At 37.2% G+C, this 26,978-nt stretch overlaps 1 protein-coding gene across 1 annotated transcript; it reads left to right on the forward strand.

Annotated features, from left to right (window-relative positions):
• Positions 1–19: 19 nt before the first annotated feature.
• Positions 20–25,777, forward strand: ABCE1 (ATP binding cassette subfamily E member 1). Its single transcript, XM_024568816.3, has 18 exons — positions 20–165; positions 4,283–4,410; positions 5,104–5,189; positions 7,352–7,449; positions 8,441–8,558; positions 9,237–9,374; positions 9,546–9,615; positions 9,858–9,954; positions 10,812–10,901; positions 14,623–14,744; positions 17,236–17,457; positions 18,348–18,407; positions 18,509–18,567; positions 20,898–21,008; positions 21,085–21,227; positions 21,329–21,451; positions 22,750–22,861; positions 24,219–25,777. The coding sequence occupies exons 2-18, from the start codon at positions 4,308–4,310 to the stop codon at positions 24,264–24,266; spliced, it is 1,800 nt and encodes a 599-aa protein (XP_024424584.1). The 5' UTR covers positions 20–165; positions 4,283–4,307; the 3' UTR covers positions 24,267–25,777.
• Positions 25,778–26,978: the final 1,201 nt, after the last annotated feature.

The raw sequence follows: 26,978 nt of genomic DNA on the forward strand, positions 1-26,978 counted from the left end.
TCTCTGTCGCGTGCGCACACTACGTCCCTTTGGCGTGCGCGAGGCGGAGGCTGGGCAGCGCCATTTTGGCCGGTGGCCGTAGGAACACGTTGTGAAGCTGGGAAGTGACGGCAAAAGCTGATTTGGCTTCAGCGCTCCCCTCCGCGAGGGGGTCGTTCTTTCCGGGTAGGTAAATAGCCCGGAGGGGTTTGGCCCTTATCTGCGATCTCCCACGATTTAAAGATTGTAGGGACATTCGCTGAGAACCTGTGATTAGGCCTCAGGTGACAGCGAAGAGGACGGTAGCGGCGCGTGGCAGTTGGCTTGGGTAGGATGGAACAGCTGGAACCGCCGGAACGCCGGCGCCGGTGAGGGCCAGGCGCGTCGCGCTTCCGCTCCAGCTGATCTGGTTCGCGACCGCTGTTGCCCGCTACCCCCATCAGAGGCTACGAGAACGGACCTAGGTGCCATCTCAACCATGCTATCTCCACCGCTTCCAGTCCTCCCCTTTACCCCGCTCCTACCCTAGAGCTGAACCGTCTACAGAAGGAGGCACCTTCACAATTTACAGTACCCCACTATTAACTCCATTCTTCCTCTGGCAGAGTAAAATAGACATGTTGTCATACGTGCGTATTTGATTATGGGGAATAGTGGCCTTTTCTTGTGCCGTTTGGTGACTATAGAATCAGTCATCGCATCTTGACGCCATGAAGTTGAATACTCCTCGTCCACTCCCAGTTTTTAGAAAGGAGGGCCAAGCCTCGCTCTACTTTTCTCATAGAGCAACGTGGAGCGGGCTGTAACTGGGGTTACGCCAGGTTATCTCTCAGTTGAATGCCTTTAGCTTTCTTGGTGCGCTTTTATAGCATTCAGCACTTTTCGCCTTGATAACTATACCCTCTTCCCCTTAATTGTATTTTAAACTCCGTGAGATCAGGGCTGGTGTCTTAACTCTAAATGCCATTATTTTCCCTCCAGTGACTCCTGCATTGTAGTCCCGACGGTCAAAGCCCGAGTTCCACATCCCAAACCTACAGAAGCCTATTTTGTGTGTGTGTGTGTGTGTGTGTGGTTAGGTCGATAAAAGTGAGAACTGTCAAAACAATGTTTTACTTTTCTTTTATCCTCTCTTCCACGGGACTGCTAACTAGGCATTAGTGATAATGGTGTTTGTGTTGCAGTCCTCAGTACGTGTGGCTGTAACTGAGACTGTGTTCTGGACCAGCTACCTGACAGTAATGCTTTGTCAGTGTTAACCGGCAAACCGAGGGTATAGTTATCAAGGCGAAAAGTGCTCTTATGCTGCATTTGAATCAAAAAGGTTTCATTTGTTTAGTTAAAAACCTTATTCTCCCCTATAAAAAAATTTTTAGGAAGAAGGTATATAATAGCTAGGGTTTTTTTAAAAAATGAAAGCAATATATTATGTCCCTTCTAAATGTCTTCAATTTAAGACTCTGAAATCAGAGTTGTGTGCCACTCCCAATTTAGGTGTTTTATAAGATTAATAATCTACAATAATCATAGGTTAGAATATTTAGTGTGATGTTAAGCATCGTTCATCAACAGCGATCTTTAAATGCTTTCACGTGGTATTATAATAATTTGGTCTTAGACTGCAAATGCTTTTCATCTATGTCCCTTTTTCCTCCCATCTGGAAGAATGACAGACAGCGAGGGTCATTGTTTGAGTACCTATTTTGGACACAGTTTTTCAGATCTGAAATATCTTCAAATCCCTCTTTGTTCCCAGGAATAATTTATCAGTGTTTTTTATGTAAATCAACTTATTAACTATCTCTGGTATATTTTTATATTTATATTTTTATATTTTTATTTTTCTGTGAAAATCATTATAATCAGATTTTTAAATGGTTTGAAATATTAGGTGAAATGTTTTAGTAGTTTGGCTGATTCAAAGTTTAAACAATTTCAGGATAAAACATTTATCCCCTAGAGAATTCATTACACTCATTCACCAGGTAATTTGTATGGTGCCCAGTTTTATTTTAATAACTAACTAAAGAATCTTCACTTTTTAGGCAGTTGTCGCATCCAGAATGATAGCTCTTTGTAGCAATTCAAAAGTATTTAATGTTTTCCTCTTGTGATCTTTATGAGACGTGGACCAGTTTTGGTCTTAGACTCAAAACGGGGTAAAGTGAGTGTATTCGTTAACGTGACTTGGTGCGTTATATAACTGTTTAGTCTCCTTGTCGGTGATTTTTTTTTCTGTATATACTTTAGTGGATAACTCTCACTATGAAATATTATTGGTAACTTCAAAGATTTCTGAAGTTGGTATAATCCATAGGAAAATTATTTACTATATTTAAATTTACATCTTCATTGACATGCTTCAGCTCCTGCTGTGTGCTAGGCACTGGTCTACCCACTGAGAAAACAGATGGACAAAAACCCCTGCCCTCGTGATGGAGTATATTCCACTTGGGGAGGGAAAAATATTGTGTGTGTGGAGGGAGAGAGGATGTATAAAAACATATATGATAAGTGTTTATATGTACTGTATATACATACATGTGAAATACCTATAAACTTTCATAATGGAAAGAACTAAGAAAAACAGAGAAGAGGGACAGAAAGGCAGTCAGATATATATTTTTGCATGTATAGCTAGAGAGGGAAGGCTCACTGAGAAATAAACATCAAAGACTTGAAGGAGTGACCCATGGAACTCTCTAGGGCAAATAGCATTACAGGCAGAGGGAAGAGAAAATGCCAAGACCAGAAGCAAGAACGTGTCTGGCATGTGCTAAGAACAGCAAGGAACCAATATGATGAGCAAAATGAGCTCAGTAGTTGGCGATGAGCTAGAGTAGTTGGTGATGAGCTCAGAATGCTAACAGGCTGATCAGTGCTTGATCAGTGATCCTGATCTTGAAGATCAATGATCTTCACTGGTTATTTTCAGGCTTTTATTCGGAGTAGAGAAACCATTGCAGGATTCTAAAATAGAGGAGTGGCATGAATTGGCTTACACATTAAGAGAATCATTCAGGCTCCTATCTTGAGAAGGAACTGTCAAGGGTTGGAACAGGAGGTAAGAGTAGAAGCAAAGAGATCTGTTGGGAAGCTGTTAGAGTAATGAAGTTACAAGCTGTTTTGATGGAATGATATTCACTAAAGCTTGGAATGGATTCCAGAGAATATAAAAATTCAAAACAACTGACTATAGGCAACTCTTTCAATTAGTCTTGCTGTAAAAGAAAGAAGATACAAAGCAGTGAGGGAAGGTGAGGTCAGATAATAGAGTGTTTGAATAGCGAGGGAATAGGCCAGTGGAAAGAATTGATGATGTGAAAGGCGGGAGGGAGAACTGTTGGGACCGTCCCTCTAGTGGATTTCATGGACTCCACTAGGCACATGGACTTAGCTCTGGAAGCAGGGACACTGTGGTTGCTGGTTGGCTAAGGGTTCACCTGCGATGACGCTAGTCAAGCATGGCTTTGTTTTTTCTCTACCCATTTTCAGCTGTATGTGTGCAGGTGAAAAATTGTGTTTAGCCAGGATTGTAGGTAAGGGTATAAAGGATTGACAGTGGAATTTTAGCTGGGCACAGATGGAAATGAAGCTGTGGAGGTTTGAGAGAAAGTGGAAATGTGGTAGAGTCGAGAGAGAGTGATAGTGGGTCTGAGAAATGGGGGGCTTCAAAGAGCTGGATTGTCGTGTGTGAGAAGAGCGAGCTGACAAGGTAAGAGTGGTGGTTAGTGAAGACGAGTTTGTAATGGAAGCGTTTCGGTGACTGTGTTGGTAATGACAAGGTCAAGGGCTTGCCCGAAGGAAAGAGTGGCTGAGGTAGAGTGAAAGACAAGATCATTGGAGGGGAGAGGTTAATGAACACACTGAACCAAAAACTGTGACAGGAGTTGTGAAAGAGACGGAAAGTGAGCCCAGGTCTGAAACCCTCAGTGTTACCCGTTCTCTGTTGTAGAAGCTGAGACAGCATGTCGCCCTGTTTGGTGGGTCTTCGTGTTTCTCAGCGGTATTTTGAAAGTTGCCTCACATTTGTATGTTTTCAGTTGATTCCTACATCTTCTGGTGTATGAATATTGAAGGTGCTATTTCTCTTTTGTATGGAAGTTTTTTGATTAATGGTATATTTTGTTTTTCCAACCTTACTACATTATTTTATTACTTTTGCTGGTTTTTTTACTAATTCCAGATGATCTTTTCCAAATATGGCGATAATTTATGTCCTCCTGTCTAACTTTTATGCCTGACTTACTTCTCAGTTAATTTCATCGATTATGCCATAAATTTTAAAATTTTTCTTTTATAGAAGCTGGATATTCCTACCTAGAATTATGGCAGATAAATTAACGAGGATTGCCATTGTCAACCACGACAAGTGCAAACCTAAGAAATGTCGGCAGGAGTGCAAAAAGAGTTGTCCTGTGGTTCGAATGGGTAAGCCGTCCGCGGATCTTCTAAGAATAAGAGATTTTAAAAGGAATAAATTGGCTTCAGAGTTCTCTGGACTTTAGCCATTAGTTTCTTTGAGCTGAAAAGAGAAGACTAGATTTTATTCTGCACTTTGTATTGCTTTATGACCATATGATTCTGTTTTTTTAATTATAGGATAATGTATTAGTATCAACATTTTTTAAAGTTTATTGAATATAAAATCAAACCACAGTTCAGGTTACTGAGAGTCTTGCTATTCTTCAAAATCCTATAATTACTCTAAAGTTATGGAGAAAGGACTATCAATATGTCCAAGATTAAATAAATTTACAGTAATTCCGAATTGAATTGTGGGTAGTCTTTAGAACTATGTTAAATGTACTGGTAAGGTATGGGCTTATTGAATCTTAAAAGAGACTTTAGGTGTCATTTCTCACATTGTACTGTTGAGAAATGCCATTGTTAATATCCCTGTTCTTACACAAAGTTTAATTCAATCTGTATATTAGATGGCTGCTTACCTTTTTAGAACTTCACTGATCTTGCTAACATATTTCATTGTTTTTTCTGGTATATATTACCATCTCAAGGCAGATTCTGTAAATTAAATATTTAGGTCAGTCAGCTTAAAAATAAGATCTATCAATTTTAAAGTCATCCCTCTCTTGCCTCATAAGATATCTTTTCCTTTGCCAGGAAAATTATGCATCGAGGTTACACCCCAGAGCAAAATAGCTTGGATTTCTGAAACTCTTTGTATTGGTTGTGGTATTTGTATTAAGGTAAGTGATATTTTATTACCAATCAAATTTGCACTCTGGAAGTTCTGAATACATAATTGTTTTCAAAGAGAAAAAATATAAAACAATGAACCAAGAATATAAATTTAGGAAAATTGTACTTATATCAGTAATCTAATATTGTTGCTTTTTAAGTAAGCCAACTTTTTATTTAAAAGTAGTCCTCACCATACTCAATTTTGTAAAGGCATTTCGAACCAAAATTATATTTTTTTCACCCTCTTATGGGAAGGACATTCTCCAGCAATGTCTTCACCAGAACCTTTTGGAAGTGTGAATACCAAAAAAATGGGAGTTATATTACATACATTTTCTTCAAGGCTGGGTTTAATTTTAAATTTACATCTTTTAAATAGAAGTGCATATAGCCAAAATTTTTCAATTTAACCTAGTCTTTAAGTGCTTTTTCTGCTGTATTATACATTCTTCTATTGTTGAATTTATTCTAATAGTGTAATTTTTCAAAATACCCCAAACAGTTTTTGTTCCATTGAATAGTTTGATTAGGGCTTTTGACCTGAGAATGATAAATTTCCAACTTAAATTCATGAAAGATACTTGGAGGTGGTGAATGAAGTCCTTAATTGAGGTATTTGTAGATGGTATAGTTGAGAGAAGACCTTTACCCGAGTGTGGATACCACCGTGTCACTCATTCTGCTAAGGCTTGTGTGTATTTCCCATTGGTTTCTCAATACATAGTTAAGTATCCAGAAAGATTGTGATACCTGAAAGCATTTTCCCTTATTTTGAAAACATAAGCAAGAAACATTTCCTAATCTCTTATGTGACAATGTTCTGGGTGCTGGGCTGATTTTGAACAATATATTGTTAATTCTATGAAGAAGGAACTCTATTTTCTTTCTTCACTGCTGTAGGAAAAGGAGGGTCCAAAATCTGGATGTGCGCTTCAGTGGCTGAAAAGATACTAATGTGATGAGTATCTTCACTTTGGGGTGGGGGTGGTGTATACCCTCTGAACATTAAGTTACTTACAATGCACCTTGTATATGAACAGTATGGATTTTTTTTCCTTGTAGGTTTAGAGAAGTTTAAATTACTTGTAGCCTGTAAGCATTTTATATACATTGATAGAATAAAGAGAATTCTATAAATGAGGGTAACTATTAGGAGAAAAATACCTCATGTAAAGAATTAATAGTTTTGGTTAGACTCTAACCGTTAGAGGATAGTAATTACTTTGTTAGAAAGCAAGAGTTTTATTTTTTGTAATTATCTATGTTCTTGTAACATAAAATGGGAAGTCACTGAAATTTTTATATACAGTGACTTTTGAATTGGTCTCTGAGCTCACCGAACAGTTCTGCTAAGCATTTCAAGTGTGAGGTTATGCTCTTTGGGATGTACCTTTTTTAAGTTACGTGTACTTCTGATAAATTTTTCTAACCGCATTACCAATCTTAAATGACCTTCCAGTTCTTGTCATTCTTGTTCCATAGACGTTTTTATCTGATTGATAGGCAATTGTTACGTGAGTAAGTTTTTCTATGAGTAAGTCTTTTTTATTAACGTGAATTTACTCAGTTGGAATATGAAGCATCTTTTTCGTATGGGATGCTTAAAAATCACAGCAGAAAGACATTAGTCCCTGCTCTGTCCAAATGTTACATTAGCTGTTACTGAGGCATAAATAGACCAAAAAAGGTACAGTCCATGACCTTAAAGGACTTTACCACGTAGAAACAGGTGCATACAAAGACAGGAAGAAGGAAGTAGAGGGAAGAAATGTGTCATGGGCTGAATATGCAGCCGAAGAGTACTCAATAACCATATTTCATCTTGCCTCTTAGCCTTCTCTATCAAGTCATATAAAAAATACTCCTCCACGTTCTATATAGAACCTCCCAGTTCTGTAAGGGTTTTCAGTAAGCATTAAATGCACATTAAATGTCTAAGAATCATGGAAGTCACTAGAGTAATGCAAAATTAGTCAGTATGACTCTTGCCTTCGAGGAACTTAACTTTCAATTTTTAAGTAAAGAAGAAAAGGAAATGAAAAAATACATCTTTGTGCAACTCCTACATTTGGAAGATTGCTTGTAAGAAACTTTTAATCTCTCCATTTTAGTCTTGTGTATACTTCTAAAAATTAACACAAAATTAATTCTTTACTTTAAATAACAGAAATGCCCCTTTGGCGCCTTATCAATTGTCAATTTACCAAGCAACTTGGAAAAAGAAACAACACATCGATATTGTGCCAATGCCTTCAAACTTCACAGGTATATTTTCAAGTCACCATTCCTCTTTACTTCAGTCAAAAGTAAAATACATTTGGGATTTTCAGAGAAGTGCAAAACTGGAAACAAATTGTGTTACCCATGCACTGAAGAGAAGTACAGTGTTGTAACGTGCAGAATTACACGTCAGTCGTTTATTCTGGCTAACAGCAGAATTACCTGGGGGTCTTCTTTAAAACTGTAATGCCCAGGTTTCAGCCCAGTTGAATTACATCGTGTCTGTGGGTGAAGAGTCTGGAAAGTTATAAAAGCTCCCAGATGACCCTAATATATAATTGGGGTTGCAAATCACTATTGTTAACAATACCCTTTATTCCCAAAACGACTTTTAAAGGAAATTGCCTGATTTTATTTATCTGTTAATCTAATGATCTACCGAGCATATTACTCTGAACTTGGACATACATTGTTAAATCACAGGAGTCCTTTGAGGTTATCAATCTGCTGACCACTAATATTTTGAATCTGGAAGTCTAGATTTAACTAATAAAAAGATTTCTCAACCTGCCAGCTTTAAGGGGCCTGCTGCAGCAGGGAGCATGAAGTGGAATATTTCTGGTTGATGTGGCACTTCTCTCCTTGTAAGTAAATAGCAGGCCAAACCAAACCAAACCAAACCACACCAAAACCACAGTGTGAGGCTGCACCTGCTATGATATTTTTTACTGGAGCATTTTGTTATACATTAAAACTGAGGCTTCTATGTAAAGAAGAGTTGTTACTTTAGAGTGGACTTTGAATGAAAATTGAATAAATAAAGCTTGGAGTAATATTGTCATAGTTGCATTTCTAACAATTAACAGTTTAAATTAATCTTGGCTGTTTTTTTTTCTAATAGTCAGTAGTGTCTGCATAGATCTTTTAGCTTAATGGATGTGTGTGGAGTGCAAGTGTATTTAAGTATGTCATTCTGATATTACGTAGTTTATTCTACCTAAGTCTGAATTTTGCTATTGTTGTATCCTTTGGACAGGTTGCCTATCCCTCGCCCAGGTGAAGTTTTGGGATTAGTTGGAACTAATGGTATTGGAAAATCAACTGCTTTAAAAATATTAGCAGGAAAGCAAAAGCCAAACCTTGGAAAGTACGATGTACGTATTACCACCTTATAAAAATGGAAGAGTATGTATGTGATTTTTTTAAAGTTATTTTCAGGATTATCTGTGAAATTAATGCTAAGAAACTATATATAGATAGAACTCCGTTTTGAATTAAAAATCTGTTGAATCCCTTCTCAATACGCCAAGGTTGTGGGTTTGATCCCCAGTCAAGGCACATACAAGAATCAACCAATGCATGCATAAATAAGTGGAAGAATAAATCAGTGTTTCTACCTGTCTCTAAAAATGAATTTTTAAAAAATCTGTTGATGCTTAACTGATTATTCTGAGCTTTGTTGAACTGTTAATGAGTTGGCATGCCTTGATTGGGAATTATATCTTCAATCTTAAGATTATTAGAAGCCAAAGTATTCTGTTTGGACACATGTTCTATTTTGTATAACAGTCATCCTCTTTGCAGTTATGTTATTAAATTAAATTCATCCCTGGCTGGGGTGGCACAGTGGATTGAGCACCAGCCTGCGAACCAGAGGATCGCTGATTCAGTTCCCAGTCAGGGCACGTGCCTGGGTTGTGGGCCAGGTCCCCAGTTGGGGGTGCATGTGAAGCAACCACACATTGATGTTTGTCTCCCCTTCTCCCTCTCTTTCTCTAAAAATAAAATAAAATCTTAAAAAAAATAAATTCAGATTATACATATACTTCTAGGATCCACCTGATTGGCAAGAAATTTTGACTTACTTCCGTGGATCTGAATTGCAAAATTACTTTACCAAGATTCTAGAAGATGACCTAAAAGCTATCATCAAACCTCAATATGTAGACCAGATTCCCAAGGCTGCAAAGGTCAGTTGCTTTTTAGGAAGAATTTATGTTTTATAGATATCAGTGGAGGTATAAAAGATTTATCAAATTAAATTTGTTCTACTTTGTAACTTTTTAATATTGAAGGAAATGTTGAGGTAATTTTAACATTGGAGATATGCAGTAATAACTGTTTCTGGTATATTATGACAGGGGACAGTGGGGTCTATTCTGGACCGAAAGGATGAAACAAAGACACAAGCAGTTGTATGTCAACAACTTGGTACGTGTCTATTTTGTGTGTGTGTGTTAATAGGCCCTAAACTTTAACCATAAAATAAACGTCTTTATATGGATTATTGAAATAAATGGGAAAATCTCTGGTAGTTGTCATACTTACTTTTTGTATTGCACAATTTTCAGCTGAAATATTCAAACCCAGAATGACCTGCAATATACATTTTGCTTAGCGGAGGTGAAATAAAACTTACAACGTTAAACACAATGCCTCTGTGTTCTTTGTAGATTTAACCCATCTAAAAGAACGAAATGTGGAAGACCTTTCAGGAGGAGAGTTGCAGAGATTTGCTTGTGCTGTCGTTTGCATACAGAAAGCTGATATGTAGGTTACTTTACACTTTGTGTAGATCTCAATCCTTCCTTGAGAGTTTGTATTTGTAACTCTGCTAATAAAGCAGTGGTTTTGAGAGAAATTAACACACATAGTATCTAAGATTCTAATTTTGAGGTAAGATGTTAAAGCAGTTGTACACCCACTGCCAATCTGCCCTGTTATTCCTATAGGGGGAGAAATTTATTTAGTTAAATATTTTACAACTGTTGGGGTCCAGAGCTTTTTAATGTAAAGTTGGTTGTTTATTATTTAAACTCTGTACATAAGAATTTTTTTAGGATGTAAGCTCTCCAACAATGCCAGCAAGTTTTTTCAATACCTCAAGTGGAACATGATGTGTCCCTTGGGTTACTCTAAAGCACGGTGGCATGCCATGGGAGAGTGGGAGGGGCGGGTTTCCTTCCTGCCTGCCAGTGCCACGCTTCTCCCCCACATGCGTGGCTCCCGTCGTCTTCCGTGTTTCTGCTCTGGCATCCAACTCAGGCTAGCTCTTCTCACAACGTAGTCTATGATTCTGTGCACAGCCCTCCTTTCCAGAAACTAGTTGCTTTGGTGCAGCTGACCTTAGCTAGAACAGAACCTTTTTCGTAAGCAGGCGACAGTTTGTAAGTTAGCCTCCTCTGTGAGCGTCTCCCCGTACTCGATGTGCGGTCCTGCTTTTCATTATTTCTTTTCTTCTCCTTCTGAACAAAGCACAGAAGTATTTACCATTACAGGGTGGACTCCTCATTAGGATAAGGGGGTTTTTGTTATTCAAACGTAAACTATATAACGGTGCTTTGAAATATGCAAGGTAGATTTATGTCACGTTTGTCTTTCATTATATTTGTTTTCCTTTCTCACAGTTTCATGTTTGATGAGCCTTCTAGTTACCTGGATGTCAAGCAGCGCTTGAAGGCTGCCATCACCATCCGGTCTCTGATAAACCCAGATAGGTGAGCGCACACTGGGCATGTGCCTATGTCATTTTGTTTCAGGGGGTTGGCAGATTCCTAAAGATTAAACACTGGGGCCATCAGTGTCATATGCGTGTGCATGTTTTCTGTGTTGGCTTTTGTTTTTTTTAAGAGTTATTTATTTTTAGAGAGAAGGGAAGGGAGGGAGAAAGAGAGAGAGAAACATCGATAGGTTGACTCTTGTACATGCCCTGATCAGGGACTAAGCCCACAACGCAGGCTTGTGCCCTGACCAGGAATCGAACTGATGACCAGTTTTGGGGGACAATACCCAGCCCACTGAGCCATACCAGGCAGGGCTAGAACATAGGCTCTTAATGAAAGATTCATTCATTAACATGCCTATCTCCAGGGAACTACCAATACTCTGAAATAACAGGCAAATTCTGGGATATATGAATGGGTTTTTAGGAAGCAGATCCTTAGGGTTTACCAGGTCCTCAAATGGATATGTCACTCAAACACACACAAAATGTGGAAACATAGGGATCACCAGAATAATTCCAGTTGTTCAGGGTCTCAATAAGCACAGGAGAGTTCTCAGCCTCTGTTAAGTAATCACAATACCTTTTTTACTGGGTGCTATTCAAGTTTGCAGAGTCTTTAAATCCATTACCTCATTTGAGCCTTATAGTACCCTTCCAACTTCGAATCTTTAGAATGTCCGCGATAAAGAAACAATCTTATTTGGCCAAATAGCTGTAGTTTTTCTCATATACACAGTCCTGGGCGTTATGATAGGCTCTGTGGGGAATGCAAGAGTATAAAACGTAGTTTCACTATTCAAGGACTTCACAATCTGTGAGAAGAGAATGCACACGTGGCCCTGGCCAGTAGCTGAATTGGCTAGAGCACCCTGATATGCCAAGGTTGTCGGCACATAGGAGAATCAGCCAATAAGTGCGTAACTAAATGGAACAAATTGATCTTTTTCTCTTTCTCTCTGTAAAAGAAAATAATTTTAAGAATACACAGCAGTCCAATCAATAGTTCTAAACTTTAGCTCCTTTTAATAACATTTTATACTCCTTTATTGTACTGAATGCAAGCCATAAATAGTCTACCTTCACACATAATTTTTTTTTAAATACCAAGTAAGGTCCTAACCATAATAAAAAGGAGGATGAAAAGGATAGTGATTTACAACCAGGAGACATGTATCTCAATTTGGAAATATTCAGGCAAGTCACTGCAGTCCTCTGTGACGAGAAGGCAATAGCCTTAACTGTAATAGGTGTAATACGTCAAAACACATTCTACTGACGAAGTGAAGAATGTGATTGAGTTAGACATTTTCACATATGTGCTCATCAGCCTTAGGTATAGGGTTAAAATAATCTCTCTATGGGGATAAATTGATAAAAAGTTACATGAAGTATATCTGCATCCTGAAATTCTATGACACATTCAGTGTTTAATCCTTTGCAAAGATTTTGGAGATCATACCCTTGGATAAACAAGAAAGAGAGGATGGACTGGAAAAAGGAAAAATAAACAATAATCCAAGAGATTCTCTAGAATTTGACCTCTAAGAACATCTTCAGTAAGATTAAAAACTAAAAGGTAAACAAAAATTAATTGTAGGGTGTAAATTTTCACAGCATAGATTTATCATTATGCTGCAGATTTCTGTTTCCCGAACCCTCAACAGTGGCTGTCCTTAGTTTTTTACATTTTGGACTTCTGCACAAGCTTCATTTGAAAATAGGGAAAGCAGGAAGTTTGACCTGTTTTTGTTTTTTCTTTTGAAAGTAAATTATAAGCCACTAGATGATGCTATACTGCCCTATATTGGGTCTTGAAGCTTTCAGTGGTAAAAAATAGAGAATTATTCTAGATGATGGAAAACTGCCAAAAGAGACACAGGGCAGGAGGAGTACTGCCTCACTACTGTATTTACTCTTCATATTAAATCCCCCCCTTTTTCATTCCTACTTTTACTACCTAACACCTAGATTACTGTGGTTGCTTCCTGAAATAAGTCTGTGGTTCTTCTTACCAGATTAATCTTCCTGAAATGATGTTTTTTCCATATCATTCTTTTATTCTAGAACTATGCTTTATCCTGTAGCGTAATTTGCCATTTTTATTTTAATTGAAATTAAAAATTAATTTCTTTAGTGCTCCTCCTCTGGAGAGCAGCCCACACCATTTCTTTCCTTCTTCCCCCACTTCTTTCCTCATAGGCATGTGTCTCCTCAACTCTAAGGCACAGGTGGCAAACACAAGGTCTGCGGGCTGAATCCGGCCCTCCACTTTGTTTTATCCAGCCCCACACCTTGTTTACCCAGCAGCAGCGCCAAGCTCTCATTTAACTGTTAAGGAATAGTTACATTTATGCAGTCCTAAAGTTACATTAGGCCCTTTGAAGGCAGCCGTGGGGTTGATGTGGCCCCTGGTGAAAATGAGTGTGACACCCAGATGAGTTTGACTGCTCTAAGGCAGTGAGCAGCTGGCAGCCTGTTGGGGGCTCGTCCCCTAAACCTGTCTGTAAAGCTCCCTTTGGTCTGACTTCCAGTGAGCCAAGGCAGCTCAGCCTAGGCTCTCTTGTTGCTTCTTCTATGCTGAGCCCTCCCTTGTTTCATTGTCCCTAGCTTTAATAAATGTGTCCTCATAGTTGCTTGGGAAAAAAATTCATTAACCATACTAGTCACATTCTAAGTGCTGCTCCATATTCCGTGTAGTTACTTGCTACCATATGGGACAACACAGAGAGAGAACATTTCCGTAGTCGGGAGAGTTCTACTGGACGATGCTGTTTAAGAACCTACCGTTTTCCCCATTGCCAGTTAATGAAAGTAAAAGTTCCTCATCTTGTCCTTCAGCAGCCTTATTAAATACCTGTTTGGTACATAGCCGAAGACTAAAGATCACAGAGGTGCAGACTGCAGTCTGTCTTCACGGTGTTTGGGGCAAGTTGTAGGCTGCTCGGAAAGTCCAAGGGTTGGATCAGAGTGACAGAGGTTCAAGGTTGAGGGAAAGAAAAGTCATTTGACTGTTAGGAAGGGCGGCCCTATAGAAGTTAAGGTTTGAGGTGGTAGGGAGGACTTCAACAAGTGAGCATGTCGGCAGGAGACCTTTTAGGAAATAGAATAATACCCCGAGACACACAAGTGGAAAAGTGGGTTGTTTAGGAAGTGTGAAAGATCCATTTTTCAGTGTGTCCTATATGTAAATGAAGTAAAAATAGTAGCTTACGTTTTGGAAGGTCTTTGAAGTCTGAGGATGTTGTTCGTTCCGTTGGGAACTGAGAGCCACACGGAAAGCCCTCGGGTGCAAGGCTCTGTGCACCCCCACTGCAGCAGGGGCAGGTAGGAAGGGTCAGTGTGGAAGTCGAAGAGCATAGTCATCAAACAGTTTACGCTACATCTGGTTTAAATCTTTGTTTCTACTTTGTAAAATTTAGTTAAAAATACGTTCTTTATTAGCAAAACACATTTTTTGTATCCATAAACTCTTAATGTTAACTTTTATTTCTTTTAGTTTAGGGCACCAACTTAGAATATGAACATTGATAGAATCTTATTAAAAGAAAATATTTCATGGCTTTTGTTTAATGTGGTCTTTACACAAAATTTTTTAAAAATATATCTATTTTCCTGAATTTACACTGTAGTAAAGTTACGTAGCCGTTATAATTAAATATAATCTTAATTTTTTCATGTACATTGTTACATTTTAAATCTGTATTAATTTTCAGATATATCATTGTGGTGGAGCATGATCTAAGTGTATTAGATTATCTCTCTGACTTCATCTGCTGTTTATATGGCGTGCCGAGTGCTTACGGTGTTGTCACTATGCCTTTTAGTGTAAGAGAAGGTAACTTGCGAAACTGTTTTCACAATGCTGTGTTCCCTTTACTCGAATGCTTAGAAAATGTATTGTTGATATTAAGTAGTTCTATGTCGCTTTAATATTACTTATCCAAAACTGGTCTCATGGAATTTAATCACTCAGCGGAATATGTATGGTATATATGGTTATATTTATCACTTCTTATACACAACCTATTTCTTTGGAGACTTTTCTGCTGGGGTAGGTAGAAATGCTCTATCAGTTTTACTATTTATTTGCTATATTTGCTATATTGAAAGTTTCTTTTAGATTTTGGCTTCTGTAGAATCATTGTATTATTTATCATCTTCAACTTCATCTGTGACAGGCCATTACCAGTAGTGAAACTCTTAAATTCACTTACAGCTTATCTTGTTTCAGATTTATCTGTTATCTATCCTAGGTTGTAGAACCAAGACTGCCTAAAATTCTAATAAGATAGCTTAGTAAGTATATGTTACAGTTTAGTGACTAAAAATGGAGTGAAACAGCTTAGTGAGTATATTTTTGTGTATTCCTTCTACTGTTAGGAGAGGGACTCTTTGGCCTCTTGTTTCCAAGCCCCTCCTGCCTCCGCCAATCAGGCCACAGTAAAAACTAGCCTGCCACCAAGTGGCTGCTGAAATGGCCATCCGTGCCCTCTCCACCTGGCATGCTTTTTTTCATTTAATTACTTTACCTTTCTTCTCTTTGGTTGTGCCTTAAGCTGACAATCTAGAACACATGAAAGAACTATTTAGTTCATATCTTGAAAAAATACCATATTCTATAAACAATAGTTTTTGAGATACCTAAAACACTTTTGGAAAATGAAATTTTTATTGCATTATACATTTTGCATAAAAAGACAGCAGTAACTTTTTTAATTTATAAAAGTATATAATAGTTTAAGATTTGGGGAAGGATTTGCTATCACTTCTCGTACTTGGAGATAAATAGATGCATATATTAAGGAAAAATTTGTGAGATTGCTCAGCTTTCTTTCCAGTAGTCTTAAAGAGATATCGGAAACAATTCTTCATGTTTCATTTGCCTCAATTCGCCAGTACTTACGAGTACCTTCTCTGTGCCACACAGTAGGAATAGTGCTAGAATTGTGTTGGTAATATGTGGGCACCTGGCACCCACTCTTCACAGTTGCAAGTACAAACGCCACTTGTGAAGGCTCTGCCATCAAAGAGATAGTTCCTGGTGAGGGTTTGAATGTGCCTCATCTGGTAAAACAATTCAGGTATCAAACCACCTAATCTTTTCGCTGTCTTTAACATACTGAAATTAACGCAGTGTATATAAAAGCTCTCTTTGAATGGTAAAGGCAGTAAGACAAGCATTGCAGCAGGAGTGTAAAGGCTGACTTACTAATGTTTTGCTCAAAGTTCCTTATTTCTCTTGAGTCATTCCCTTACCTGATAGATTATGCACTTGAACTAAATGGTCACTAAGGTTCCTTCAAGTTTATGTTTTTATTTAATTTTTGGTTTTAATTTTTTAACATTTATAGTTTTTAAATAATTTAAGATTTTTTTAAAATGCTGCTTTTGGCAGAATGAATGTATCCATTCATTTGTTCTATCAGCAAGTATTTATCGAGTACCTATGATTTACGCTGAGCGTACGGGCCCCTGATGTGGCTCTCCCGGATCCAGATAAACAAAGTACATTCTTAGACTTTCTTTCAAGACCTTCCAAAACTTCAACCACTGTCTTTCTCTCACTTCTCATGAATAGGAAACACTGAAAAATAGATCTTTTCCTTGTTTCCTGAATAATCCACTTTTTTTCATTTCTGTGTGTCTGCCATTACGAGTCTTAACATCACAAGTATGCAGCGATTCTGAAGTATAATATGTTAGCTTATTTTCAGTTTGTAAGACCTTTTTAGATAATGGGGTTTAACTTTGTATAATGAAGCCAAAAAATGTCAAATGAAGTTCATTATTATAAATTTCTTAACAAACCTGAAAAAATAATTGGGGGGAAAATGCAGTAACTTTAGTGTATGATTGTAGATTATGAGTATTCATGTGAGAATGAATACTCATAATTTAAAATTATTCCCCAATTTTACATCATTAAATGTCAAATCTATGAAAACATCCCACTTTTACTAGTCATTTGTAGAGAAAAATTGCAATTTTTGACTTAAAGACCAGCAGAAATGGCATCATATGCTTTTGCATAAACCTAATGGGGGGGGAAATCTTATAAAAGTCACATCGTAATGAAAGGATGTGCTTTTTGTATGTGGGTGTATACATAGGCACATACATAGGCATGAGTTATTTAAACTGGCATTAGGTATATAAAATACCATCTTGTCACTGCATGTTGTAAACCCACAGAAATTTAAATCTGCTTAGAATGCTCCCAAGAGAGCCTGGGGTTTGAACTTCTATGTAATAATAATTTCTTGCTGTAGAAAATATTTAGTCTTTAACTGACCTTTATTAATCTATTGTCAATAATTTTTCAACAGGCATAAACATTTTTTTGGATGGCTACGTCCCGACAGAAAATTTGAGATTCAGAGATGCGTCGCTTGTTTTTAAAGTGGCTGAGACAGCAAATGAAGAAGAAGTTAAAAAGATGTGTATGTATAAATATCCTGGAATGAAGAAAAAGATGGGAGAGTTTGAGCTAGGAATTGTAGCTGGAGAGTTTACAGATTCTGAAATCATGGTGATGTTGGGGGAAAATGGTAAGTTTTTCTAATTTTGTGATATTTGAACATCTGTTCTGTTTACCTAGTACTTTAGTTTTAACTACTCCATGAAAAACTTGGACTCAGTTATAGGTCTGGGAGCTGGATTGACCCATACATTTCTCAGTGTATTCACTAGTTCACATTTTGTGACACAGTATGATTTAATCTGTCTATCAGTCAAGTTCATATTTCTTATTTTGGTTCATAACCTTCAGTAAAAACAAGGTTTAAAAAAAAAATTTTTTTTCTATGTATAAATTGACAGGGCATTTATTCATATATGATACTGACAAGGAGGAAAGAATATTGGTAGTTTAGAAGCAATTACAGTTAAAATTTCCTTGCACTCTTTCTTTTGGAGCTTTTCTTTTAAATTCAAACTAGTCTACCTCTGCAAATAGTTAAACTACCAGCATTTTTTAGATGAGGTTGCCATCATAAATATGAGATGAATTTGAGTGTCAAATGGTATTACTCTCAAGACTCTAAAAAATGTTTGAATTGTATACTCACAGCTTACAAACCTGCAGAAGAAAACTTTTTTTATGAGGATTGTTGCAATATATCAGCCTTTAGTTAATGGAGGGCTTTTGAGCTAGGTTGCAATTAACTCAAATATTTCATGTAAATGGACTTTATAATGATGGTATCAATCATATACTGTCTTAAATTGTGTGCATTGACATTTTAACTAAATATAAGTCTTTTAAAAAGTAGTGTGAGTCTTATTAGGCCTATCATTTATTAAAATGGTCATTATAAGCTTTAACTAGTTTATATTCCTCCTGATTACTTTAGAATGATGTTGATAGGTTAATCATCTCAATTAAAACCCAGTAGTACTTGGTGATTTCAAGTTGATTTGTTTTACCTTGTGTTGCCAGGTACTGGTAAAACGACATTTATCAGAATGCTCGCTGGGAGACTTAAACCTGATGAAGGAGGTACTGTTGTAGTTTTGAGTCCTTTTACTCTGTTCCACATGTAGTAAACATTAAAGATCTGGGCAGTTGCCAGTGTCTTATTTATTTGTATTATTTTGCAGGAGAAGTACCAGTTTTAAATGTCAGTTATAAGCCACAGAAAATCAGTCCCAAGTCAACTGTGAGTTATTCTATTTGGTTATTAAAATTTATATGTATATACATACATACCTATCACTTTAATCTTTTACTGTATCGAAATTCTTCTCCAAATTAGTTTCTGTAGCGTTTTATCAGTAAGTGGCTAAAGAAGGTATTGAGCCCTGACTGGGATGGCTCAGTGGACTAAGGGCCGGCCTGAGAACTAAAAGGTGGCAGGTTTGGTTCCCGGTCAGGGAACAGGCCTGGGTTGTGGCCAGGTCCCCAGTGGGGTGTGTGTGAGAGGCAACTGACTGATGTTTCTCTCCCTCAATCCCTCCCTTTCCCTCTGAAAATAAATAAAATCTTAAAAAAGAAAAAAAAAAGATACTAAGAAGGCATTCATTTCTACTACTGGGAAAATGCTTTTAAAACCTGATTAGGTATCTTTTTGCAAAATGAACCTTTAAAATCTAATGTGTTTTGTGCTGCAAAAAGAAAAACCATCAAGAGAGTAAAAAGGGCCCTGGCCTGTGTGGCTCAGTTGGTTGGAGCATCGTCCCATACACCAAAAAGTTGCAGTTTTGATCCCTGATCAGGGCACATACATAGGTTGCAAGTTCAATCCTTGGTCACCAGGGTGCATACAGAAGGCAACCAATCGATGTTTCTCCCTCATATCTGTATTTCTTTCTCTCCCCTCTCCCTCCCTCCATCTCCCCCCCTCCCCCCCGCCCAGCGATGAAAAAAAAATATCCTCGGGTGAGATTAAAAAAAAGAAACTGAGATGGCCACCCACAGAATGGAGTAAACCATTTGCAAAGCATATATAGATAATGAGGTACTCATATCTAGATTATATAGACTTCTTACAACTCCATTTAAAAATAAGCAAAGGCCCTGGCTGGTGTAGCTCAGTGGATTGAGCATGGGCTGCAAACCAAAGGGTCGCTGGTTCGATTCCCAGTCAGGACATGTGCCTGGGTTCCAGGCCAGGTCCCCAGTATGGGGTGCACGAGTGGCAACCACACATGCTGTTTCTCTCCCTCTCTTTCTGTTTCTCTCCCTCTCTTTCTGCTTCTCTTCCCATCTCTATGAAAATGAATAAAATCTTTAAAAATAAGTAAATAAGTAAAAATTTTAAAATGGGCAAAGGATTTGAATAGACATTTTTCCAAAGATGATATACAAATGTTCAGTAAGCACATTAAACGATGCTCAGCATCCTTAGTCATTAGAGAAATGCAAATCTAAGCCACAATGAGCAATCACCACTTCACACACACACTGGGATAACTTAAATCAAAATGAACAATAAATATTGGTGAGATGTAGAGATATGGAACTTCATACATTGCTGGTGTGTAAATGGTGTGTAACCTGGCAGTTCCTCAAATAAACAGTTACATATGAACCAGCATTTCCACTACTAGATATGTACCCAAGAAAAATGAAGACTATCTCAACATAGAAACCTGCACACAAATGCATTTTTCATAATAGCCAAAATATGGAAAACCCAAATATCAACCAACTGATGAGTGGATAAACACTTTATGTGTATATACATAAAGTTTAATGTTATTCAGCCATAAAAATAAATAAAATACCGATACGTTACAATATGGATGAACCTTGAAAACCTGAAGTTACCCTTTAGTTCCTGCAGGTGTTGTAACGAACTTACCAATTACTGTACCTATATTCAGTTCCTCAATGTTCAGGTCTATTGGAGATGGCTGTGCTTACAATGAAATTTTATCATTGATAACTTACTTTTAATTTACTGATTTTTAGAGAGGAAGGGAGAGGGAAAGAGAAACATCGATTTGTTGTTCCACTTACCTAGGCATTCATTGGTTGCCTCTTGTATATGCCTTGGCTAAGGACCAAACCCACAGCCCTGGAGTATGGAGATGATGTTCTGACAAGCTGAGCTACTTGGCCAGGGCATCATTAGTACTTTCTATAAGCTTAGTTTTTAAGTTCTCAAACTCAGACCTCTCCTGGAATAACAATCAGTAGGTTCAAACAATCAAGATTCATCCCTGTCAGTTTGTGTTATCTTACTGATTACATGATATTCACACTGACCTTGAGAATTATTCCTACTCTCAAATCACTTCTACCCTGAAACATTCATCATTTACTACTTTCAGATGTCAAGATTATTGCCTTTTTTTACTTGTTGGACATGATGGGTTTTTAATTCAATTTCAAAACATGCCATAGGTGACAGATAAGCATAAAAACAGTGTTGGTATTTGTTGGTGGCAAATTGATATACTTTTGTTCTGGAACTTAACTTTGTTATTCATAACTAGATTAGTTCTGTACTGAAATAAAATTTCAGTATTTTCCTATGAAAAACAGGGAAGTGTTCGACAGTTACTACATGAAAAGATACGAGATGCTTATACTCATCCACAATTTGTGACTGATGTAATGAAGCCTCTGCAAATTGAAAACATCATTGATCAAGAGGTATTCTAATATTTTTTGTGATTTTATTTTAAACTGGAGGTCTCTATATGGTTTGCTAAACAACTTCTCCAAATAGGTGCAGACATTATCTGGTGGTGAACTGCAGCGAGTAGCTTTAGCTCTTTGTTTGGGCAAACCTGCTGACGTCTATTTAATTGATGAACCGTCTGCATATTTGGATTCGGAGCAAAGACTGATGGCAGCCCGAGTTGTCAAACGGTAATGGCCTGCTCATGAGAGGGTTACTTTTGATTTTGTGTACTGGCATACAACGGTGCTTAATATAGCATTTGAGTAAATTTCAAAATCGTGTGTTTTAGTTTCATACTCCATGCCAAGAAGACAGCCTTCGTGGTAGAGCATGACTTCATCATGGCCACCTACCTAGCAGATCGAGTCATCGTTTTCGATGGTGTGCCATCTAAAAACACAGTAGCAAACAGGTAAAACCACTTTCTAAAACATTCATCCTAACTTTAACTTCCAACAATTAGAAAGTTATTTAAAATCTTCCAATAAGCTTATAAACACTACTACCATTTTAAGAAGGAAAGAGATAGCTAGAAATTCCAGAAATTATTCTGTGACTTCTGAGATAATTTATGTGGAATCCTGGATGGGACCTGGTAGAATAGCTTTCGGGCTAGAGTATAGCACTCCCAGCCCACAGGAATAAGCATACAGAGTTCTGGGTCCCTCACCTTTTCTTTTAAGTTAACTTTGTTGGCATGATATGGATTTCCAAAACACATTAGGATTTTAGATTAAAAACCAAAGGTGTTGTATACAACAGATAAAATAAGATCCATGTAGGTTATTTGAGTAGACCCTCCATCTGGTGGTGATCCACAGCACAGGTAAAAGCAGTGACTCCACCTTTTCCTCTTTTTTCATCTCATCTTTTTCCTTACTGGCTTGATTGAGAGTAGTTGTAATGTAGAGAAAATGTTCAAATCAGTTTATGAAAAAATTTCTTAAACTTTTAGTGTTAAAACCTTATATTGAGTTGAACCATATGAAATTACTATGTTCAACAACTTCTGACCTATAAAAACAGTAATTTCATGTGATTCCAACATAATGTTTTCTGGTATTAAGGAGGAATTGAGTTGCTATTTGAATAATTTATCCATGAAATATAACTACTGAGCCTCCCAGAATTCCTTTCTTTTCATTTTAAATTTATATATCAATTACTGAGAATTACGTATTTGAGAGTTAGGGAAATTTCTTAGGCCATAAAAGCTTATTTATTGAAATAATGATCCTCCCTTTGTATTTATAAAGTGCTTAAAATGTTCCACGTGTATGATGTGATTTAGCATAATTTGAGTAAGGCATAGAAACTTTAAAAGTTCTTACTAAAAACCGTTGTTATACATATTCCCTCCTAACTTCTAACATAAATCTTAATTTTTCTGTTGAATTCTTCTCCCCTAAAACTGTCAGATTTGAAATTCTGTATTTTTAATTAATGATCTTTTGCTTTTCTAAAGTAATACTTTCTTCTTACAGATCAGAAACATGTTAAACTTTTTGTTTTGCATAAAAATATCACAGCCAAACTAGTCCACACAAAGACATTTCTGAACATAAGAGTTTATAATCTGTTGCGATTATACTACCACCCAGATGATTTGATTGGGGAATTAGAATGAATATGGATTCTTAATACTCTTTCCCCAAAGTAGTTAAATTTAAGGGGTAAATTTAATCACAGTTGATCTTATTTTTATTCTAGTCCTCAAACCCTTTTGGCTGGCATGAATAAATTTTTATCTCAGCTTGAAATTACATTCAGAAGAGATCCAAACAACTATAGGCCGAGAATAAACAAACTCAATTCCATTAAGGTATGTAGAAAAACTATCTTACATCATGAATAAGCTCGATGTCAATAATTGAGAGGTCTGCTTCAGATTGGAAGGCTGCCTCACTGAAATCTGTGTTTTCGTCTGATGGCACGCTTGAGTCTGGCAGGCGGCCATTGCGACATAGCTGCCATCGCTGCCTGAACGCGGGCAGTGCTGTTCCTGTTGTCTAGTTGTACCCGTGTTGCTGCCGCTTACCATGTCTTCAGCAAGATTTCACTGATTTGCCATTGACACAAGTTTTCATGAGACCCTTGATCAGTTTCTCGTATTCTTCTGTTCATGTACAAGAAGAATTATTAAAATGTGTATTTTAAGAGTCTCAACAAGCTCCAAACAATGGAAATGTCAGTTTTTCTTCGTGGTATATGAAGTAATTGTGTACCCTACACTAGATGTAGCCCATGAAATACTGTATTTATTTTATCTCCTGGTCACTCAAAAAAAAAAAAGTTAAAGAACCATTTGTTTTTATATCCCCTGCAGTGCCTCCTTAAAACGCTGCTTACATGTCACGGTCTTCTGGCCCTCCTGGCCGTAGTTACTACTTTAGAAACTTGAGAAGTGTGTGTACAGCACGCTGGGTGGCGTTTCCCCGGTCTTACTGCTCTCTACTCCCTTAGCTGTGTGACTAAACTGTGAGTTCTCGGGAGGCAGGGACAAAGTCACTGTGTGCATCATGTGTCCCTAAGCACCTAGCGTGACTTCCGATGACACCTTTAGCCTGCAGTGTTATCTTAGGTTACTCACTGGCCTGGATAATGAAATGACAGATCTGACTTAAAAGTGAAGAGTTTTCTCATTTTTGGAAAACATGAAGCAGAAAAGAGGATCTAAATTCTAGAACTCATGCGCAGCTTAATTTTCCTAATAATTTCTTCTGAAGTGTTATGAATACTTTCTATTGTCTTTTTTGTTGTTGAAGTTTATGGTTCGGTTCTCTCTGCCCACTCCTGTGTAGTAGGCAGTTCTCCAACTGACAGTAATCTATACTTAGACCATTTGTACCAGGAGATTAAATTTAGAGTGATGAAAATGGAATTCAATAGTTTTCCTGGAAATAGTATTTTATATAGCAACATTTTACGTGTGTAACTAAGGCATTTTATATAAAGGGGCACTGCTTGAAATGAACCAAGAGAAGTGTTCCGATTGTCGAGATGGGTAGCAGAGAAAGCAATTTTGCCTTCTTGTGGGCCAAGGGCTCTGCAGAAGCAGACAGCAAATGCAGACAAGGTCGCACACTGCTGAATGCCGCTAAGGAACACTGAGTGAAAGTCTACCCCTACGTGTAGGAGAACAGTGTTGATTCTTGTTGCTTCTCTTTTTTATTTTTTAGGATGTAGAACAAAAGAAGAGTGGAAACTACTTTTTCTTGGATGATTAAGACTGAATCTGGGAACACTGATAAGCCATTTATTAAAAGAAACATGTATTGGGATTTTTGTCATATAAAACTTTAATCACGTTTTATGCCCCACATACTCTGGAGCCTAAAGTACAATTTACTTAATGTAACATAAGCCAGTTGTGTTGTAAACTATAGTCTGAACACACACACAAAATGCCACTTTTCTGTTGATAACAACGCCCTTTTTGTGCGTAACATTGTAAAATGAAGACATTTCAAGCTATACTAATTACCTCCAAATTTTCATGTGTGGGAAGATTTCCAATAGATGTGTTATATTCATGTACCAAGTGCTGACCGTGTCGCCTGCTTTTTAAAATCTTGAACAAGGATTCTGTACTTACATGGTTTGCCAAGTATGCCAGGAAAATGAACTGCCCTTACTTCAAAAGCCAGTTAAAGACTCCACTGATGAAATTTGATAAATAAACATTAGGATTGTATTTGTTGTTTGTTTTCAGTCTTGTGTTTAGACTTTCAAAGGAAGAAAACCTACCACAAAACATCACTGTCAGAAAACGGCCGTGAGCAACCCAACCATTGTTTACAATTTCTGGTGCTTTTGGAATCTTCATCAAAAATCATTTCAGTACTTCCCTGCCCCCATGAAGAAAACACCCTATCTTTATTCAGATTTACTCAGTTTTAGCATTCCGTAAGATTATATATTCTGTAATTATTCTCAAGGTAATAGTTCTTGAAACATACATTTATATAGTCATTGATCATTTTAAAGGATGCTTACTTCAAAGTACAGGCTCAAAGTCTTTAGAGTTGGTACCTAAGCTAAGCATTTATGTATTTTTAAATTTCAACAGACTGCCGATAGATAGTCAAGGACTATGAGTCACTTACCTGAAGCCACCATTAATGCAAACAAGTCCCCACATAGCAATACGAAGTCTCCCTATACTCATTTCTGAGTTTGGACATGGAGGACATTATCAAAATCTATCTATCTGACGACCTGAGCGATGGGAACCTGTAGTGTGAAGCCACCTTCAGTTATACTTCTGAATAATGCAATGAACTGGAACTAACATGCTACAAGCGAGGGCAAGAGTTTGCTAGATAAATAAATGGGGCAAGAGAGAGGTTGAAATTAGAAATTGAACACACTATTAGAGCTGCTTGACACAAAAGTTTTGATTCATATGCAAACTGGATAGTTTGGTATGGTTTAACTGGGCCCACTTGGCCTTTTAAAAAATTAATGTAATCTATTTACATGCAAAAAATTCAAATATATGGAAATCTATAGAATAAAGTTACGCTCTCCCTCATACATCACCATCCCAAAGGTTACCAGTGTTTGCATCTTACACTTTTTCCCTGTGCACTAAGTGTGAATATGTAAAGGCTTTTGTATTGTATATAAATGGGATTATACTAAAATAACATAGTGCCTACTTTTAAGGGTAAGTTAAATTTGTGAATGGTTATTTCAAATGTATTAATAAAATAAGCCAAGAGCTATTATTATTTACTGATTCTGTATTCTGTCCTAAAGGAAATACTTGTGGTATATTAAGAACAGCTCTTTCTACTTAATGCGTATGACAGTATATTGTAATATTTTCCATATAAATGAAATTTATATGGGTTTAGATGTTACTTAAAATTTTACATAGCAGTTGAAAAGGTCTTACAGTTGCTAACGTAAGTTTTTGTATCAGTATTACCAGCTCAACACACCATCAATGCAGATGTTAGCAATTAAAAAGAATGAGACTGCTTGTATGTCCTAATTAGAACTCTCTAAGCAAAAAAGCGTGATGCAACAGTTTATATACCATTCATATAAATATACACAAAATATTAAAATATACAAAAGGATACTCAAGCTTAATGCTTTGGGTAAGAATAACTTGATTAAAGAACAGGAAAGGAGACATGCATACATACAGCCATTACCATTTGGATTTTGTAATGTATAAACTGTTAAGAAATCATTTGTTTTTACCACCTTGAAGTCCAGTGCCATATCTTTTTTGCTTATAATTCAATGTTATAATTTGGTGTCTAGCATGTACTTTGCCTACATGTATGTAGTATTGAAGGAATGAATCTACTTACCACAGAAAGTAGGAAGGCAGGATAACTACTTGATTCTATAATTTCGTTCATTTTCATTAACATTTAGATACATGTGTGTCAGACTTAACCCAGTGCCTGGTGTATTATGAGCACCCAGTGGTTCAGACGAGAAATAGCTGTGTTGGAGTCAGAAAGGGCTATGTGAAGGAGGTAGCTGCTGGAAAAAAATAGCACCTACAATGATAAATGATAAAATAATCCATGGAATGCAGAGTACATGTTTGCTCAGAGGCAGAAAGCAGCATGGGCACTGAAGAGATTGGTGAAAGGCTGAATCCAGACAGACTGCAGTGGACTCTCAGTGCCTTAAAGACTCACATTAGAGGTTTTTACACGCTCAAAGCAGGGATTGAAGAGAAAGCAAAACCAGTAGTCAGAGCAGCAGCTAGAATTATCAAGATAGCAGTTGATCAGGTTTTTTTTTTTCTATTCCATTGCCTTTTATCCTTTTGAAACATTTAGAGCCTATCCACTTAACACGTACATTACTGTGTATTTTGTCTATGTCTTGCTCTTGGATTGTTTCCTTGTATAATTTTGGTTTGTGTGCCGATGTTCAGTGAGGCTTTATCTGTGAAAATCGGTTTAGTG

The sequence above is a fragment of the Desmodus rotundus genome, chromosome 9 (assembly GCF_022682495.2).
Source record: "Desmodus rotundus isolate HL8 chromosome 9, HLdesRot8A.1, whole genome shotgun sequence".
Lineage (NCBI taxonomy): Eukaryota > Metazoa > Chordata > Mammalia > Chiroptera > Phyllostomidae > Desmodus > Desmodus rotundus.